The 18,587-nt window shown below is 43.4% G+C and overlaps 2 protein-coding genes across 3 annotated transcripts in view; one reads left to right on the top strand and one right to left on the bottom strand.

Moving 5' to 3' along the window:
• KLRG2 (killer cell lectin-like receptor subfamily G, member 2) overlaps positions 1-820 on the top strand; it is a 10,170-nt gene extending 9,350 nt beyond the window's left edge. Inside the window, exons 4-5 of the mRNA XM_006861245.1 lie at positions 415-518; positions 700-820. Of these exons, the coding sequence (XP_006861307.1) occupies positions 415-518; positions 700-820 (225 nt within the window). The remainder of the gene's footprint in view (positions 1-414; positions 519-699) is intronic.
• A 5,275-nt stretch (positions 821-6,095) lies between these two features.
• The window catches only part of LUC7L2 (LUC7-like 2 (S. cerevisiae)), a 61,795-nt gene continuing 49,303 nt past the window's right edge, over positions 6,096-18,587 (bottom strand). Inside the window, exons 6-10 of one of the 2 annotated variants that reach the window (XM_006861168.1) lie at positions 18,136-18,312; positions 16,437-16,528; positions 12,947-12,976; positions 10,044-10,235; positions 6,096-6,273 (exon numbers count right to left, since the gene is read on the bottom strand). In XM_006861168.1, the coding sequence (XP_006861230.1) occupies positions 6,096-6,273; positions 10,044-10,235; positions 12,947-12,976; positions 16,437-16,528; positions 18,136-18,312 (669 nt within the window). The remainder of the gene's footprint in view (positions 6,274-10,043; positions 10,236-12,946; positions 12,977-16,436; positions 16,529-18,135; positions 18,313-18,587) is intronic. The other variant, XM_006861169.1, reaches the window with a different exon arrangement.

Raw genomic sequence — 18,587 nt, 5'->3', positions numbered from 1 at the left:
ATAATCACGCTAGTTTTGATTTTGCTTACTGTAGCCCTTTGTGTTCATACCGATTTGGACTGCCCAAATGTCGCCTAAGGAGCCCTGGTGGATATAGTATAAGCACCAGACTCTTAACTCCAAGGTTGGTAGTTCAAACCCACCAGCCACTGGGATGAGACTTTCTGCTCCCATCAAGATTTACAGCCTTGGAAATCCCATGTAGCGTTGATATGAGTCAGAATTGACTTGATGTCAGTGGATTTGGTTTTAGGCTTCAAATATCACCTAGTAACTGGCCTCTGAAGCTGGTCACACCAAGCAGGGTGGGCCCAGCATTACCACACTGCACCCGCATTTCTCTGTCCCAGTTTTTGACGCAGTGGCTGGTCTGGGTGGGCCCCCCCTAAAGCACTAACTCACTTCTCCCCCCAGAGCTTCCTGAGTAGACACCACATGGCCCTGCGCTCCTGGGTGGGGGTGCAGCATGACCCCCAGGGCTGGCGCTGGACTGATGGGGCACCCCTGCCACCACAGCTGTGAGTGATCTCCCAGGGCCTGGAGGGCTGTCCAACTGTAGGCCCCCAAGTCATGGGGGGGAACCCTGTGGCCCCATCCCTGTTCGGGTCCCCAGCAGAATTGGCACCACACCCCTCCCTGCCCATGCCACCCCTCCCACCTGTACCCTTTCTTCTCACCTCCTTCTCATCCCCCACCCAGGCTCCCGGAGGAGACCGAGGGGCTGCCAGAGCTGCGCTGTGGGGCCCTGGAGGAGGGCAGACTGGTGGCCTTAGATTGTACCACCCCCAGGCCCTGGATCTGTGTCCGGCCACTGGAGTGACTTGGAAGTCACCAGTGGGGGTAAGGGGTGCTCTTCACCCTGGGCCATCTCTTGGCAGAGTAGCCACCCCACTGCCCCTGCCCCTGCTCAGTGGGCACACCCTCTCTGCAGTTGGGGGCAACATCTGGCTTGTGCTGAAGTCTCATGGCAGAACACGTTGCTGTGATTCCCATTTCCTGTCAGCCGGTTCAGCGCATCCCTCCAGAAGAGCTGGCCCAGGGCAGAGGGACACTCAGCCGGGACACATGGGGCACCCCAGCTTGATAGGCAAGCTTGCTGGGAAGCGAGGGGCTGAGAAATGAGGTGAATAGCAGCCTTCCCCCACAACTGTGAGAATACCCACTAGAAGGGAGTCAGGGTGGACCTGCACAGACCCCACTGAACAAGGAGGCTCCTCTGTATCTTGTCCTGATGCCAGCAGGCCACCCATCACGTGTGAATTGTCTTACCTTTCCAGGCGGACCAAGGCAGAAATTCCTCCCTGGAAACAGACTTGTGCAGAACTGCACGGGTCACCTGGGGCAGAGTGTGCCCAGCACCACAGACTGGGTGAGACAGCAACTGACTCGTGTGCCACCATTCTCCCCCCCACCCCCAGGTCTCCATGACATGTACATCTGTAGGGAACAAGGTGAAGAAACAGCTCATCTAGCCTTCATAGAATGTCAGGAATTAAACCGTCTCCAAGAGACTCCTAAGGTCCTACTGTTTGTTCCAGCACACTGCGGAGGAATTTAGTGAGGTCTAAAATGCCACTCACTTGATGGGGGCCCTGGTTCCACTCCACCTGGCTGCTTGAGCTTCCTGATGGCATAGCAGCTGGCTCCCAGGAAGGCGCAGTCCCAGGGCTGAGATGGTTTTAAGGCCTGGCCTTAGAAGTTAGTGTCACTCCTACCGTATTTTATTGGCCTAATCCACTTGTAAAACCAACAAGCACCGTACGTGGGAGGTGCACCAAGCGACCTGGGGCCACTTGCATCCGCCTTTGGTAGAAACTTCTGTATCATTGACTTTTTTATCAGAAAGAACTGTCTTTGATCAAAATATATTTTCTCTAGGTATGTCACTGGCTCATGCTTGTCCTAGATCTAATGTAACCATTGTCCTCCCCCATCTCCAGCTCGCAAGACATCTGGTTCAACAAAAAATATCTACTGAGTTAAAAAAACAGCAACATCCAGCATGGCTGTTAACTGATTGTTAGAAATACTTAGCAATAAAAATTGTTTTTCAACCTTATGAGACATGTCATTCTTTCATGTCTGGTTGTGTCACAGGGCTAAAAACCAGACAACACATGAGCTGGGGTGCCAGTCTTGTGAATCATGGGCTGTTTTCATACTAAGTGGGACAGGAATGTAACTACAGCCTTGCATCAACACAAGGTGAAAATTACAACTATTTCAATCTATGATTTGGGAATTGTCTTCAAAGAAAGGCTGGACTAGAAAGTCATCTGCCAGTGGGATGACAAGCAAGTCCCTCTGTCCTCCTTGGTTTCCCAATAGCGTGAATACTTCAGGCCTGCAGGATTTGAGTTGAGACGCCTTCATCCTACAGAAACTAGAATTGCTTAGGTTTCAAACTGCTCTGTCAGAGTGTTTCCATAATCCACAGTTAGTGATCCTTAGTGGGTGGACTCCTCATAAAATATTAATAAAGACATGGAAAAAGACCGAGAAAATTTTTCAAAAATCACATAAAATTTCTGGAATTGAAAAATAGTTGTTGATATTAAAAGCTAGTGAAGAAATGAAATAACAAGAAACCGCTGGAGACACAATGAAGTGAAGGTAGGTAGATCACTGGTCAGTTCCTCATAATGACCCTGCATGGGGTTTCCGAGGAGCAACTGGTGAGTTTGAATCACCATCTTGCGGTTCAAAATGACCTTGCAGTCCAGTGCTTATCCTTATCCTTCAGTGCCACACCAGGATTCTCTTTGATAAAATCCAGAAATTAGGTGCACCAACCCCCCTTAAAAAAACAAAAAAAACCTCCCAAATGGTCCACATAGTAAATTCTTATGTATTTGCCATCTGGATCGAGCAACAAAATTTTGCCTTGACAATTTTACAGCCAGACATTGTTTCTTCCACTGATGTGAATTCGCACACATTTCAGTCTCTCCTCTCCACAAAGCAGAAATCAGAATGATACACAGCAGCCGTATTTGAAGTTCACAACCAGGGTCGTTGCCACTAGCAGTCTTGTCCATCTTTTAACACTTTTTAAAGAAATATGCATGCAAGACTACTGTTCTTTTGTTAGGACATACCGCAGTTCATCTATTTACACTCTGTGAAATGCCACTGAGTAGATTCCGACTTGTAGCAACCCTGTATAATAGGCTTTCCGAGGAGCAGCTGGCCAGTTTGAACCGCAGACCTTGTGGTTCACATCAACCTTGCAGTACAGTCCAGTGCTTTATTCCACAGTGCCACACCCAGACTCCCCATAAGAAACCCAGTGGGGCCATTCTACACTATTATACAGGGTCACTATGAATAAGAATCAATTTAATGGCATACAGCATGGTTAACAATGTTAACTTTACAAGAAACTGCTGGAACTGTTTTCCACTTTGCACTCCCCCTCCCAGCAAAATACAAGAGTTTTAGTTTTTCCACATCTTCTACACTTGGTGTTGTCTTTTTACTTTGAACCATTCTGGTTTTAATTTGTCTTTTCTGGATGACTAATGGGAGTCCTGGTATAGTGCTGTAGCATTTGACCATAAGGTCAGTTTGAACCACAAGGTCAGCAGTTCAAACTCACCAGCTGCTCCTTAGAAACCCTATAAAGGGCTGCTGAGTCGGAAACTACTCAACAGCACTTTGTATTTGCTACACTTATACTAATGATGTTTTAGCATCTGTTTATGTATTCACCGGTCACCCATACATTTTCTTTTGTGACGTTGATAATAGCTCAGATTCTGCCTAAAAATATTTTGTTGTTTTTGCTTCAGCTTAAACAACTAATGCTCAATGCTGTAAGTTTCAATAGTCAACTGTAGTGAAGTCTTCACAAACTGTAATAGGGTCAACTTCCAGTATGGATTACATCGCACTTTAAAGACTACAAAAGTCCTTACAATGGGACCAATACATGTCATGATAAACAGAATTCACCAAGGATTTCACATTTTACTTTGAGCCACAATCAATGCCCACTGAAGCAGCAGTCAAGAAATCAATGTTTTGCAATAGACAAATCTGCTGGAAAAGACCTCTTTTGGCGTTTAAAAAAAACAGTCCCTTTCTTTGAGAACTAAGGTATGCCTGAACCAAGTCATGGTTATCTTCAATCACCACATATGAGCCCAAATCTGACAGTGAGTAAGGGAGGCCTAATGGCAGTAAACAATGGGCTCAAGTGGTGTTTTGTTCAGTTGTATACAGGATCACTAAGAAGAATTGATGTGTATGAATTATGGTGTGGGCAAAAATACTGAAATTACTATCTGTTTTGGAAGAATACTTCTAGAATACTCCTGAGAAAAGAAGATGATGAAATTTTCTCATGTGCTCTCGACTTCTCATTAGAAGGGACCAGTGTCTGGAGAAGAACATCATGCTTGGCAAAGTAGAAAGAGGGTCAAGAGGGTCAACAAACAGGGTGGAGCCCCTCTACCAGATACACTGACAGCATGCTGACACCATGGTGGCAACAACAGGCTTAGGCATACAATGATGGTTAGCACCGTGCAGGTGCAGGACCAGGTCGCTAGGAGTCAAAACTGACTTGATGGCACCTCACCATCAATCACCACGATGGCTCAGGTCCCAGGCATTCTTCCTCACGCCTACTAGCTGAGCCTTTTTCTTTCCAGCCTAGGATTCCTCTCTAGGAACAAAGCTGATAGAAAAGTTTCTCTTCACTTGAACATAGTACAGATGACATTCGTTCCTCTTTCTCGTTGGGTTCTACAATGCTGTCACATCAAATCTGTCAACTGCTGGGGATCAAAGGCAGAAATAATTACAGAAAAGAGATCTGCGATCATTATACTCAGACATGATTAGCATTACATGTGATTTGTCCTTCAGATTTTCTAGATTCACAGCAGTATCTGCCGACTACGGTTCAAGTCACGGGTGGACCTAGAGCTCTTCAATGCAGAAAGCATTACTCTCATTACTGGTTACACTGTGTACTTTTATTTCAGTTTGCTGAATGACAAAAAAACCAACCAACCAACCAATCAGAAAGACCAATTTTTTTCTGCAGGCCTATTCTGTCTGCAGTGGCTGTTGGCCAGCACAGGGACCCTGGGAATCAATAGTGTCTAGAATTTTTGCAAGTTCATATTTATTTCCTGGGATGCCTTGTACAGTAAGGCACTATCAATGATGTGACAGAAGAGAGGAAATGCCACAGCAAATAGTTCTAGTGACAATTTACTAGACAAGGTACAGTTTAATGATGGTGGCGGTGATTGTTTCTTTCAATTTATTATTATTATTATTATTACTTTACAATAAGGTTGTAGCCTTTATACTCCACACACAAAATAAAACAAGTGCTTACGAAAGAGTCCCTGCCCCCGCCCCCCATCAAAACATCCTGAACATAGCAATTCAATACAACAGAAAAATCAAGACACGTTTGATTTCAAAATTTCAATAAAAAAGCAAAAGTATGTAATGCAACAGCTGTTCAACTTCCAACTCTAAATAGGCACCTTTAAACAAAAAAGAATAAAAACAAACATTTTCCATTTTTCCCGCTTACATTCCAGTATAAATGCTCTGAACTGTAATCAGTTAATAATTAATGATGGGAACAGAACTCTTCAGAACAGATGTTAGCTTGCTTCCCGACCCCCTTTCTCTTACAGTTGAGGGTACAGGTGGGGAGGGCAGGGGGGTGGATAACAAAAGTCAGAGGAAGAATTAAAAGGAACAATTCCCAAAGCTGCTGCTGTTTGGAATAGAAAGGAAGACGGCATTTTACAAATGTTCAAAAGGGGAAAAAAAAAAAAAAAGGGAACAAAAACCCCAAGGCAGGTAAGACAATTCATTCACTATCACTCCTACTACAAAGATTAAATCAGAGAGCGGCATCGTATTATATCAAACTGTGAACAAAGTATCCTTTCTGAATCGTATTACAAGGGGACCAGAAACTCGGATGTCGTTTTCAGCTTCATCCCCATGAGTCAGACCCCTCCCGTCTCACCTAGCTGAATGGGTGTCTGGGCTGCTCGCTGTGTGCCCTGAACAGCTGTAAACTAAACAACAGTATGAACTCAGAGGACGCGCACCCTGCTCTATATCTCCCCTGCTTCACGCTCTTCAGAGCTCCTCCTGTCTTCGGATCTGCCATTAGCGCTCTCATAGGACCGCTTCTTATCTTTCCGATCTCTGTCACGAGGTGATCTGTCTCTTGAACTCCTGTCTCTGTCACGTGATGCTATGTCTTGGTCTCTGAATCTTTCTTTTGAGGATCTGAAAAATATTAATTTGAGGAGCAAAAGATGTTGGGAAACCCAATATCCAAATGAAAGAACAGGACAGACTAGGACAAATATTCAGCTACTGGTAACCGAGGAAAGACAGAAGAACACAACCAAGAAAGGCCGAGGAGAAGAAGGCATCCTGATAAAAAAAAGTGCAACCCAGCTGTGGTAAGGACACTGGAGCATGGAGGGGTGACCAGGCATAAACTAACCGAGTCACCTACAGGACACTTTCTGATGACCAAAAGGCATCTCCGATTCAGGAAAGCATGATTAGCATTACATGTGTTTGGTCCCTCAGATTATACAGAAACAATATATAGGCAATACCTTATAAAAAGTGAAAGCTATGATCAAAATTCACCTAAGTATGTGCAAATATTTACAGAGTTGGATGCATAGAGCTGTCCAGCAGTGGGGTTGGACAGTCAGTCAGCATGTTCTGTTCAGGCCCATGTGGCCAGTATTTTAGGTGTTAGTGGTTTACTACACATTTGCATCTCTGTAGCCGCCTCCTCTTAAGTTTTCTTTTTCTTACCCCTTTATAAAAGCAGAAAACTCTCCACAGCTGGCTAGAGGCAGGCCATGCTCAGAAGACATTGACTGAGTAAATGATAAGAGCTCTGAATAACCACATTTTATTTTTAAAATTGGCTTGATTTTCTTAGTGAGTTTACTCAGTCAAGAGAAGAAAAGCCGAATGGAAGACAGAGAGGGCATCAGACTATAATGGTTCCGGATCAACTGTAACCATGGCTCCATTCCCAGGACTGAGAGACAGAACAAGAAGCCGCCATCAGAAAGCCAGTCAAAGGCTACTCTGGGTGTGGAATAAGCCTGCAATCTCCTATAGTTCAACATCTAGAATGAATTAGTAACATGATGATAGCTAGCGGGTCTTCACAGGTTCAAAGTACTTGGAACACCATTAGGTCGCCAGTAGAAGCTGGTTTGGGATTGGACACAGTGCTGAGAATCAGAACCAGTCCGACTTTCGGCTTCTTAGGGGGAAATGACACCATAATCAGCTTTAGAAATAAAGTTCAGGGCAGTTCAAACCAAAAAAGTTGAAAGACTACATAGTGGCACACACACTGAACATTTCATTTAAATTTATTATAAGTTTTAAAATGATGTTTCAAGAAAAACACACAAAAAACATCAACCAGGGCACAGCTGGTTGCACTTGCTATAGGATAAGCGCAGACTGCTAACCACTAAGTCAGCAGTTCAAATACACCAGCCACTTCTTGGAAACCTATATATACAGGGTCTCTTATGAGTGGGAACTGACTTGACGGCACTTAACAAGTACAATGATAGCCTTTCCGGGAAAACGATGGTGGGAGAGATGACACCTAAGCAGACATTGTTGTTATTAAGTGCCGTCGAGTTGATTCTGACCTATAGCAACCCTGTACAGGGTTTCCAAGGAGCAGATGGTGAGGCTGAGCCACTAACCTTGCAGTTCAAATGACTCTGCAGTCTGACGCATTAGGCCACAGGGCCACACCAGGACTCTGGGAAGCCCCAGAAAATCAGTAACAGTCAGGGAAAACCCCGAGGAGAGCACCACTAACAGGGAGTGAGATGTTACAATGTCCGCGCAGTCGGCTGAGCAGTTTCCACAAGTGACTTCACTCCAATGCCCCTGGACCCTAATGGGGGATTAGGATTCTTCCTAGCTCTACTTAGCAGACAGGGAAAGGGAAGGACAGTAATGACATTGTTTGGCCAAGGCCAATGAACCCAGCGAGTCCACTTCTGAAACCAGCAGTATGCACATCTGAGCTGAACGGGAGGCAGAACATTCCAGTCTTTGCGGCAGGGGAAGGTCACAGAGAAAACCAGTGACTTCAGACCAACCAGTCAGTCTGTTAGCATCAGGGCTATACTGAGATTTCTATCTCAAACGCTTAAACCCAAGTATGTCGAGACAATTGCATTTGATTTAACAAACGTAGTTTGTACCTAAGTGATAGAATCAACTATCTCCTAATTTTTTGGTGAAAACAATAGTGTGAGTATCAAAAAATCAGAAGTGCTCTTGAGAAAAACAAAATGTTTAATAGTTTTACAAAAATAATCCTCTTTATGAGCATGCTGAAAACATCAGAAGTGAGGAATGTTCTGTGGTTTGGTGAACTTCATAAATTCAGTTTTAAGGTGACAATCACAGAAGACAAGGGGACTTCACTCCCACCTTCCCATCCCACCAGTGACTGAGATACTTGAGAGTTCACAGACACCAGGAACAATGGCAAGCTGGGCTGGCCCACAGGAACGACTGTCTAGATGCCTGTCTCCTGGCACGGTGAGTCTCCACATTCATGTGCATGCCAAGACTCAGAATATTTATTAACAAAGCATTTTTCAATGCATTGAGGGTGGTCCCCCAAACCTGCAGTTTTTAAGAGACATGTGGTTACAAATCACACTTTGAAGAACTGTGTCCCCTATAAATTCTCAGCTCATTCTTCTACATTGTTGCTTAAGATATTCATCTAGGGTTCTCTTTTTCCTACTTCTTTTTACCTATTCAAATGAACTTTATTCAAGTTTTACCTACTACCTGAAACCAACCTTTACATTTTGGTGTTTCTCTCATCTACTACATCCCTGTATCACTTACTCTCTAATACTTTCAACAATTTGTCACTTTTCATGATGTGAATCCTTTGTTGTAACTCAAATGGCAATGCCTTCCAGCAACTTGAACAAACTGAACTGTTACGCTTGCTATTTTTCAGCCAGATCAAGTGAAGTAGCATACAATTCCTACTGATGATCCTACGGGCTATTTAGAGCAAGACTACAAGAAATAATATACTGAGTTAACTCAGCTCATGAATGATTTCTGGGACTGGCTAGATGGGGGTAAAAAAATGAAGACATGGAAAAGTTTAAACAGCTTCCTGTGGATTCTATCATAGGCTTTACATGAAGTAATACATAGAAAACTTAAGACTAGTAGACAGTAGTTTATCATAAAACAGTTAAGAAGAAGAGCAGTCAAGGAAAAGAACCACTTTTAGCACGGTTTACACACACCCCACAAAAATGACCTGGTTTAAGGAGTTCTGGGGTGGCGCTGCGGGTTAATGCGCCAGAATGCAAAGCCATTTGAACTGCAAGGTCAGTGGTCCAAGTTTACCAGTCACTCCTAGGAAACCCTATACAGGGTCACTATGGGTCAGAACCAACTCAATGGCACTTAACAAGAAGCGCTACCACGTGCCATGAGCGTTGTGTGTCTCTATGTGCAGTAAATGTTAACCATCCCTCACATTCAGATTCGTGGGGAACATTCAGGTCGGTCCTTACACACCTCACCCTGGGCCTCAGCGTGTCCCTCCCACCCCCACCCCGTGCACTTCTGAGGTTCTGTCCTCATGCCAAGAAAGTCTGTTAGCTTCCTGAAGAATCTGAATCTGCCCTGCCAAGCTAAAGTTACATAATATGTAGCAGTAGTGCAGGTGAACTAAGGATCTACTAGAGGGTGCATGTCTGATTGGAAAAAGTGCCACGGTTTACATAAGTTTGGAAAACAGTACATCAAACAAAGCAAAACAACTTTCTCTACCCAGAGAGCACTTTTGCTTCCAAGACACTACACACAAATCGATCCCAATTTCTTACTCTGGTTCCAAGTATCTTCTGAACTACCCACACATCATCAGGGGGAAAACAGTCACACACCCACCACAAATGTGTACATATTACCCAATGCGCGCCGGCCTCTGGGCGAGGCGTCAGTACCTCCTCTTGGCGCGCTCTCGGCTCCTCTCCCTGGAGCTGTGCCGGCTTCTCTGGTGGCTGCGGCTGCGACTGCGGCTGCTTGAGCGGGACCGGTGGCGATGGCGCTTCTCCCGAGACTTAGATCGAGTTCTCCTCTTCCGCTCCCGCGACATGGAGCGAGACCGATGGCGGCGATGCTCCCGGGACCTGGATCTACCAAATGACAAGGTTTGGAGTCATGTCAGTCTTACTTTATGTCAGCTCTATTCCAAGTCTGCTATTTCTACACTCAATATGCTGCTGGCATATTCAGTAACTACATGTAGGAAATTAAGAAAGAAATGAAATATTACTACCACCTGAGTTGCAGAGGGGACTACACAAGTATGGAAACAGAGAGACCAGTGAAGAGGCTGTGAGAATAGTTAGAGAAAAGGCAAATGGTTCTAAGTATCTAAAGCTACGCTAGGTAAAAATGGTCCAAATAAAGGGAGCCACCTGTAGTAACCAATCAGTTAATCAAACAAGAAAAGTAGCCAAGTACCCACCACACTGAATGGTCTACTTCTTGTCTTGGACAACATAAATGCTATCACTTATTAGTATCGTTTACTTTGGTAGCACTGGAAGCTGAACTGTCAGAGCACTAAGGGATATTTGAACACAGAGGAAGTTGCTTAGTTTTTTCCCTCCCAGTAAGGATTTGAGAATTCCCACAATGCCTAGAAGAGACTGCCGTCAGCTCATGTTCCTCACGTGCTCGCTCCTTTGCGGTTCTTAAGGGCTACTCTTCTGATGTTTGAAGTGACATTTTCCGGTTGTCTTTGCCCTTTATGTGCTTTCTTGATGACAGCAACTATAGCATGAAGAGCATTTACATCTCTACTATGTGCTTCTAGCTTGTCTAGAGATCCTCCACCCTTCTGCAAAAGCTTGGGAAATGGCAGTGTGATTAACAGCTATCTCAATGACAGGTTAGATGTGCTCAGAGTTCATACAGACAGCAATAGACAAGCATATAGACAGCAATACTCTCTCAGGATGCAGCCTAGTGCCTAGAGGTGCAGTAGTGTACAGAGGGAACAACTGTAAGGTAAAGGAAATCAAGTTCTGAACATGCTTCCACATGGATAAACCTGGAAACAGGCTGCTGAGTGAAGACGACACAAGGACAGACGAGTGACGATTCTACTTGTGAAGTGATTAGAAGTAGCAAACTCAAGAGTGATAAGAAGTGGAATCCTATCTAAGGGGAATGAGAAAATCCTGCAACTCCACAGAGTAGTGGGAAGTTACAGAAGCCAACACTGATGTTGCTGTTCAGTGCCGTCGAGTCAGTTCCCATCTATAGCAACCCTCTGTGCTGTACAACTGAACCAAACACTGACGTCATGCTCACAATTGCTGCTGCCACTGCACCAATCCGCCTCGTTAGCACTCTCCCTCTTTTCAACGACCTTCCACTTTACTAAGCATGATGTCCTTCTCCAGAGACTGGTCCTTCCTGATAACAAGTCCAAAGTACCAGAGACAAAGTCTGATCATCATGGCTTCTAAGAAGCATTCTGGTTGTACTTCTTCCAACACAGATCTTTGTTCTGCTGCTAGCAGCCCATGGTTCCTTAATATTACCCAACACCGTAACTCAAATGCATTGATTCTCAATAGATGTTATTTAATGCCACTGAACTGGATAGTGAAAAATGGTTAAAATGAAGTTTTTATGCTATGTACTTTATCACCAAAAAAATTTCATACATATAAAAATTTTACAAAAACATAAAAAAATTGCAAGATTAATGTAAAACATCAGGGTTCTAGCCCTGGCATTTATTCTTACTACATTTTGGAAAACACCATCTCCCCTTTAGTTTTCCCATAAACACCAGACACTATACATAGAATTTTGGGACTTCTGGTGTGGCACTGTAGGATCAGTATCAGACATGGAACCACAAGGTTAATAGTTTAAGTCCACCAGCTGCTCCTAGGAAAGCCTATATAGAGCTGCTATGAGTTGGAACCTACTTGACTGAACTCAACAGCAATATAGAATTTTACTGATAAAAGTTAAATTGCATGTTATCTTGACTAATTATGATTGCCACAACTGTAAAGATAGAAGTTTTGTAACAAAAAGGGGGGAGTAAGTAATCTTACAGTCCAGGAACAGAGAAGCCTAGGACCATCAAAGTAGAAGAGCAGGAGCGGAATGTGGATGCTCTGATAGTGTAGTGGTTTCGAATCAGGCTGCAAACCTTAAAGTCAGCAGTTCGAAACAACCAGCAGTTCTGTGCGAAAACAATGAGGCTTTCTGTTCCTGTGAAGATTTACAGCCTCCGAAACCCTATGTAGGGTCACTATGGATCGGAATCGACTCCATGGCACTTAACAACAACATCCAGAGAAGACACCAGAGGTGAAGGTAGAGATGACGACATGGAGAGACAGAACAGCTGAGGATTCTAGACTCATGGAAAGAGAAAGGAGGCTGGGTGCTGGCAGCCATGAGGCAGGGTTGCAGAATGTGGCCTTTGGTTGTTTAAATGGTTATATATTCCAGAGTGTTTTTGTGTACATTCACAAAAAATACCAGAGAGAACAGAAGCAAATACTGTTGAATGATGATGCACGAAGGAAGACCGTAATCATTGCAAAGAAACGATGAGTGTAAAACCGATATTCTCCCATGTAAACAAACCAGCACTCAATTCATAATGAAAACTTAAAAAAAAAAAAAAAGTAGCTCCAAATTATCTTCTCACCACTTTCTCCTCAAATGACACTTCTCAAATCAGAACTATAAAAGAAACTGTACTAACAGCCTACGAATTCTAACTAAAAAAGATTTCATCTATGAAAACGACATTTGAAAATCACAGCTTCACTACTTAGCCCTGTCTCGTGTATTGGATAATACCCACCTTTTGGGATTCTTGCTGTGTGATCGGGACCTGAAAAAGAGCAATATCTACCTTAGAAAAGTGACCATAAAAATATAAAACAAAACAAAACAAAAAAGTGAGAAAACAGTACAAGGTATCATTAAAATGATTTTTAATGTTAATTTTATAAATACCAATACATAGTTTAGCTTTCTTGTTGTTGTTAGGTGCTATTGAGTCGGTACCGACTCATAACGACTTTATGCACAGGAGAACGAAACACTGCCTGATCCTGGGTCAACCTCACTACTGTTGCCACACTTGAGTCCACTGATGCTGTTACTTGGCCAATCCATCTCATTGGGAGTCTTCTTCTTTGTCTCTGACCCTCCACCTTACCAAACAAGACATCCTTCTCCAGCAACTGCTCCCTCCTGACAGTATGTTCAAAGTATGAGAGATGAAGTTTGGCCATCCTGGCCTCCAAGGAGCACTCTGGCTTGCACTTTCTTCAACAATTTTTATTTATGTATATATATATATATACACACACACACACACACACAAAGTATATAGTATAGTACGGCACCCAAAAATTTTCCAAATCACACCATGAGCCCTACAGACTTGTCCCCCAATGGATTCTCTCTGTGGATCAGGGAGCTTCAAAAGGAAAGCTGTCTGCTCCATGGGAAAGAACAGGTTCCTGGGAGGCTGAATAAACGCACCCTATGACAACTCAGCCTGTGACAACGCAGCCTCTAGATACCACATTTGAATCTGGAGAAAAAGTTTTTTGTTTTCTCTCCATCATTTCTTCTTTCCCTCTGGCAAAGGTCCAAGTCGCATAGTCTTTGGAATCTCTGTAACACCACCTCAACCTTACATTTGCTCCTAACCCAGCAGCACCATGCTCCTCTCAAGCAAGCAGGTCCTCAACCAATGGGCATTAAAAGGCAACTGGTTCCTAATCTGGACGTGAGAGCATATGGTCCTGGACTCAATCTCTGGTTCTACTATCAACCATCTGTGAGAGTTGGGAGGTTAAACGCCCATCCAACTGAGTTCATCCCTTTGAAAAGATTGTAAATTTCTTACGCACAGCACCCAGCACACAACAGGGCACCCACTGAGGAATAGTCAATTTCCACTGTGACCCTTTTCTGTGCTATAACTGGGACCCCATCTTCTGTAATTGTCAACTGCCCTGAAGTTTCTAACCCCCCACAACACTTAGCTATCTATCACATTACCTTCAGATCAATGGCTGCTGCTACTAAGTGCCATCGAGTCGCCTCTGAATCACAGCGACCTTATCTCACACAGGGTTTCTGAGGAGTGGCTGGTGAGTTCTGAACCGCCAACCTTGTAGTCCAACACTTATCCTACAGTGCCACACCAAGACTCCAGGTCACAGATAGATACACAGAATTCTAAAATAGGTGCCTTTTTAACCTTTCTGGAATAGGGTTACATGTGAATTTCAGCTTGGACAACACCGGCGTGCCCTCGTTACCTACTGTGCACATTAGGTATGCCATCTACTAATTCTGAGGAGAGGCCCCTATTTACTTTTCGAGCTGCGTAATGCCACCAAGGGCCACTGGAAGAAGCAGCACAGGTGAAACCTTAGGCATGCCTGTGTATCCTCCAAGTGTGGAAGACGCTGTCAGCAGAAGTGAAAAGAGTGTGGTTACTACAGCGCTGGGCAATCGTAACTGCCAATGAGCCAAAGTGACTCAAGAAGCGCCTGTGGACGCTAGCTAGGAAAATCTATGATTTTATCAATGAATGAACATGAAAGCTTTTCTCATGGTGATGGCTCCTGGACTTGAGGAAATACAGAATCAAAGTAAAATGGATCAACAAACCCAAAGATCAAAATACCTTTTACCAACAAGTATAAAATAAATTATAAACATAGTTGTGAAGAGACCTGGGGACTCTTGGGCCCAGAGTCAGTGGCGTGGCCACGGAGGACTCGAGTAGAGAGTGGAGCTACCGGCTAATGAGAAGAGAGGACATGTGCACAAGAACGCCCACACTTGCAGATAGTACCCACGTGACCTGGACGGGATGACTTAGATGATCAGAGCTCAACCAGGAGAAGAAAAAAGAGGGAAAAATAAAAGAGAGAGCTGATACAATCTGATGAACTTGACCTACACCTACAGATGCAGCGACTCAAAAGAAGGAACAACAAATCCTTACAGCAAGAAACATTCCCACCCCCTCCACACACAGAGTGGACAGAGATGGGCAACTTGGACATTGGATACCCAAATGGGGAGGGGGGGACTACAAAGACAAGAAGTGACTGGCTTACAAGCTTTCAAGAGGGAACCTAGAGCTAGGGGGCATGGAGGAAGGCAGAATCTCCAGTGAGTACTATCCAATCTGTCTAGGCGGAGCTGATGAAATGAAACACAAGATGGGTAATTCATGATACTGTAGTGAATAATGGTTATCAGGACTGATTATGAGGGTTGGAAGTGCAAAGGTATACATTTTGTAGCACGGAAGGGAGTGATTATTTCTCCAGTCTAGGAGCGGCGATCTCTAGGACCACCAACAGAGAAGAGGCAAGAGGGGGACCCTTCCCAGGGAACCAGAGATGCCTGAGATGGAGACAGAGACGGTGACGTGGAGTGATGATGCGGCTGAGGACCTGTGGGCCGAGGACTGGGGGGGGGGAGGGGGGGGGGGGGGTTTCTAGGATATACCCTTTGGTCTGTTGATGATGCATGAAGGGGATTGGAACCATGGCAATGAAATGATATACGATGGAATGAAGGTAAAAACTAAAGTTCTCTCATGTAAACTATCATATAATTCACAATAAAACATTAAAAATAAATAAATAAAAAATAAACATAGTGCTATGCCAACCTGGTGCAATAAAAATCAAAGTAGTAGAGAAGGGCTTTGTCTTACATCCTACAAGACATACAGACAGGAAACACTTGATTGCTCCTCCATATATTCTGACGAAAACCGTATGCATTGCTGCTGTTACTAAGTGGCATTAAGTCAGTTACAACTCTCAGAAACCCTACATAAGGTTTAAGTTCCAAGGAGCAATTGGTGGGTTTGACCTGCTAGCCCTGTGGTTAGCTGTCCAGTGTTTATCCTGTAACACTACACCAGGACTCCTACATGTATGAAATAACCACAAGTTAATAGACTATAAACACTATTCTACATAGCAACCATTGAAACAAGTCCACAGCAATTCCTCCCTTCTCAGAGCAGATCTGTTCTTGCCATTGTGTGCCACTGCGTCAATTCCGACACAATGAAGGGCCCTATAGGGTTTCCATGGCTGTCATCTTTATGGGTGCAGATCACCAAGTCATTCCCATTCCGACCGACCTTTTAGGATTAGCAGCCTTTTAGGATTAGCAGCCTTTTAGGATTAGAGTACTTCCACTGAGCCACCTGGCTCCTAATTGAGTAACATTTACAATCCTGTGTCAAGCACTTCTCTTAACCCTTTCTAGACTGGAGACAAACCCTAATGAGTTCTCACCTCCGCAGCTTCTCTCTTTCTTCTCTCTCCCTTTCTTCTCTGCGTTTCAGACGTTCCTGGTTTCTTTTCTCCTGCTTCTCAGCTACAACTCTCTTTAAAAACAAAGACAGTTCAAACAGTCAATGAGAGTATATTCATTAGCTCCATTCTTAATGAGTGCTATACCCCAACTTAGTAGTATATATGCATTCAGACACACTGATGTACCATTAACGTATAGAGCTGTAGAATAAGCAAGGTCGGTGGTTCAAATTCACCAGCTGCTTCTTGGAAACTCTATACAGGGTCGCTATGAGTCAGAATAGACTCGATGGCACTTAACAACAAAATCTATTTAATAAGCATTTAATTTGAAGTGTGTTTAAGTACAATGAGGCTTCACAATGTGAAAAAATTCCATTTTTCCACAAAATTTTTAAAGTCCCCCTCATATAAGCAGTCTTTGATTTCCAAAATTGTCCTTTCTATACAAGTTTACGAATTTTCACATTTTTTCTCTATGGTCTCTATGATATTTCAAATCATTTTCTATTAAATTGCTCTTCTCCAAATATCTTAAGCATTATTTTTGTCTTTTTATTTTTAAAAAGAACAAAGACCTGGTTTTCAGCATGGGAATGTCTTTTGTCAATTCTAATCACTGTCCTGAAAGTATTAAAATGCTAGTACCATGTTGAGTTCTGTGGCCAGGTCTTTATAAAAAGCAGGGGCTTTTTTGGATTATTAACTTAGAGCCCAACCACCATTTGCTAAAATGATACTCATTTCACTCAGGGACTGCATATTCCAATACCAAGACCTGTCTGATTCTACATTACTTTAAATCCCAGATTATGGTCATTTTGGTGTGGCATGTGCATAGAAATGACCATTTATACTCCATGTTTCTTATCTCTCAGCCAATCCTCAATCACGACAGAACTCCAAAGCACCATGCTTTCTAAGCAGAGCTGCCTCAGACTGTTGAGAGGTAAATGGAGTCACACCCACTGGCTCAGCACATCTGTCTGGCTTTCCCCCACCTCCAAGCAGCCACACTGCCTTTCTCACATGGCCAGTGTGCTGAGTGACAGTGGCCCTCCTTTCCTATAGTTCCATCCTACGTCCCTTCTGCAGCCAGATGCTCTGGAAATATGTGCTTTAGCAGAAAAATGCAAAGCATTTCCAATACAACTTTGAATCATTTTCTTAATACTCCCATAAAAGAAAACAGGAACAAAGAATTCTAAGTGTATTAAAAAGAAAGCTGTTGCTAAGTGCCTTCGAGTCACCTCTGACTCATGGCAACCCTGTAGAGGGTTTCCAAGGAGTAGCTGGTGGGTTTGAATCAGACTTTGTGGTTAGTAGTCCAGTGAGTACCCTATAGCACCAGGACTCTGCAAAGATTGCCATGGGAAATTTATGGGGCTTGGTATGATGGAACTAATTCAGATCCCAGTTAAGGCTGCTAATTCAGGGTCCCAGCTAATATAAAATCCTACCACCCAGACTAATGAGATAGTATTTAAACAGCTGCTTCTCAGACATCATCAATTCGCTGATACATCCATTAACAATTCCTGTGCTATGTAGCAAGAATTTTTAGTAGACACTAAATACAACTAAATCTTAAAGATGTCCAGAAAAGACAGCTCATACAGATCAAAAGAATGAGTGCGGCTAACTGAAAAAAGCAAGGGATATAAATTTATCAATGTACCTTTAACTCTTCAAGCTTCTCTCTTATTTCAATAAATCCCAGGTGTAGTTTACCCCCGAAGTGATCAGCCAGTCGTCTGTCATTGTCATGAAGGCCTAAATAGGCAGAGCAGACTTCACAGACTCGAAGCTTCTGCTGTTGAAAACTGGAAGCAGGCATGGAATTTCGATAAACTTCCTAAAACAAAAGTTCAACGTAAGAGAAACACAAATCATGTAAGCTTCACTGAAAACGATTCCCTAAGATATACTAAGAATAACTGATGATAATATGGAGGGGATAATAATCAATGTAATGAAACAAGCTATATGAATGGTTGAATGTGAAGCTGATGATGTGCCCTGTAAACTTTCACTCAATGCAAAATAAAAACATTTAATTAAAAAAAAAAACAAAGCAAAGAGCATGAGTCTAAACTGTTATCGGCTAAATGTCTTAAAAATATTCCTTTT

Source organism: Chrysochloris asiatica, unplaced genomic scaffold, assembly GCF_000296735.1.
Source record: "Chrysochloris asiatica unplaced genomic scaffold, ChrAsi1.0 scaffold00041, whole genome shotgun sequence".
NCBI classification, from domain to species: Eukaryota; Metazoa; Chordata; class Mammalia; order Afrosoricida; family Chrysochloridae; genus Chrysochloris; species Chrysochloris asiatica.
Note: the sequence above shows the minus strand (reverse complement) of the source record. Positions and strands in the feature narration are given on the sequence as shown.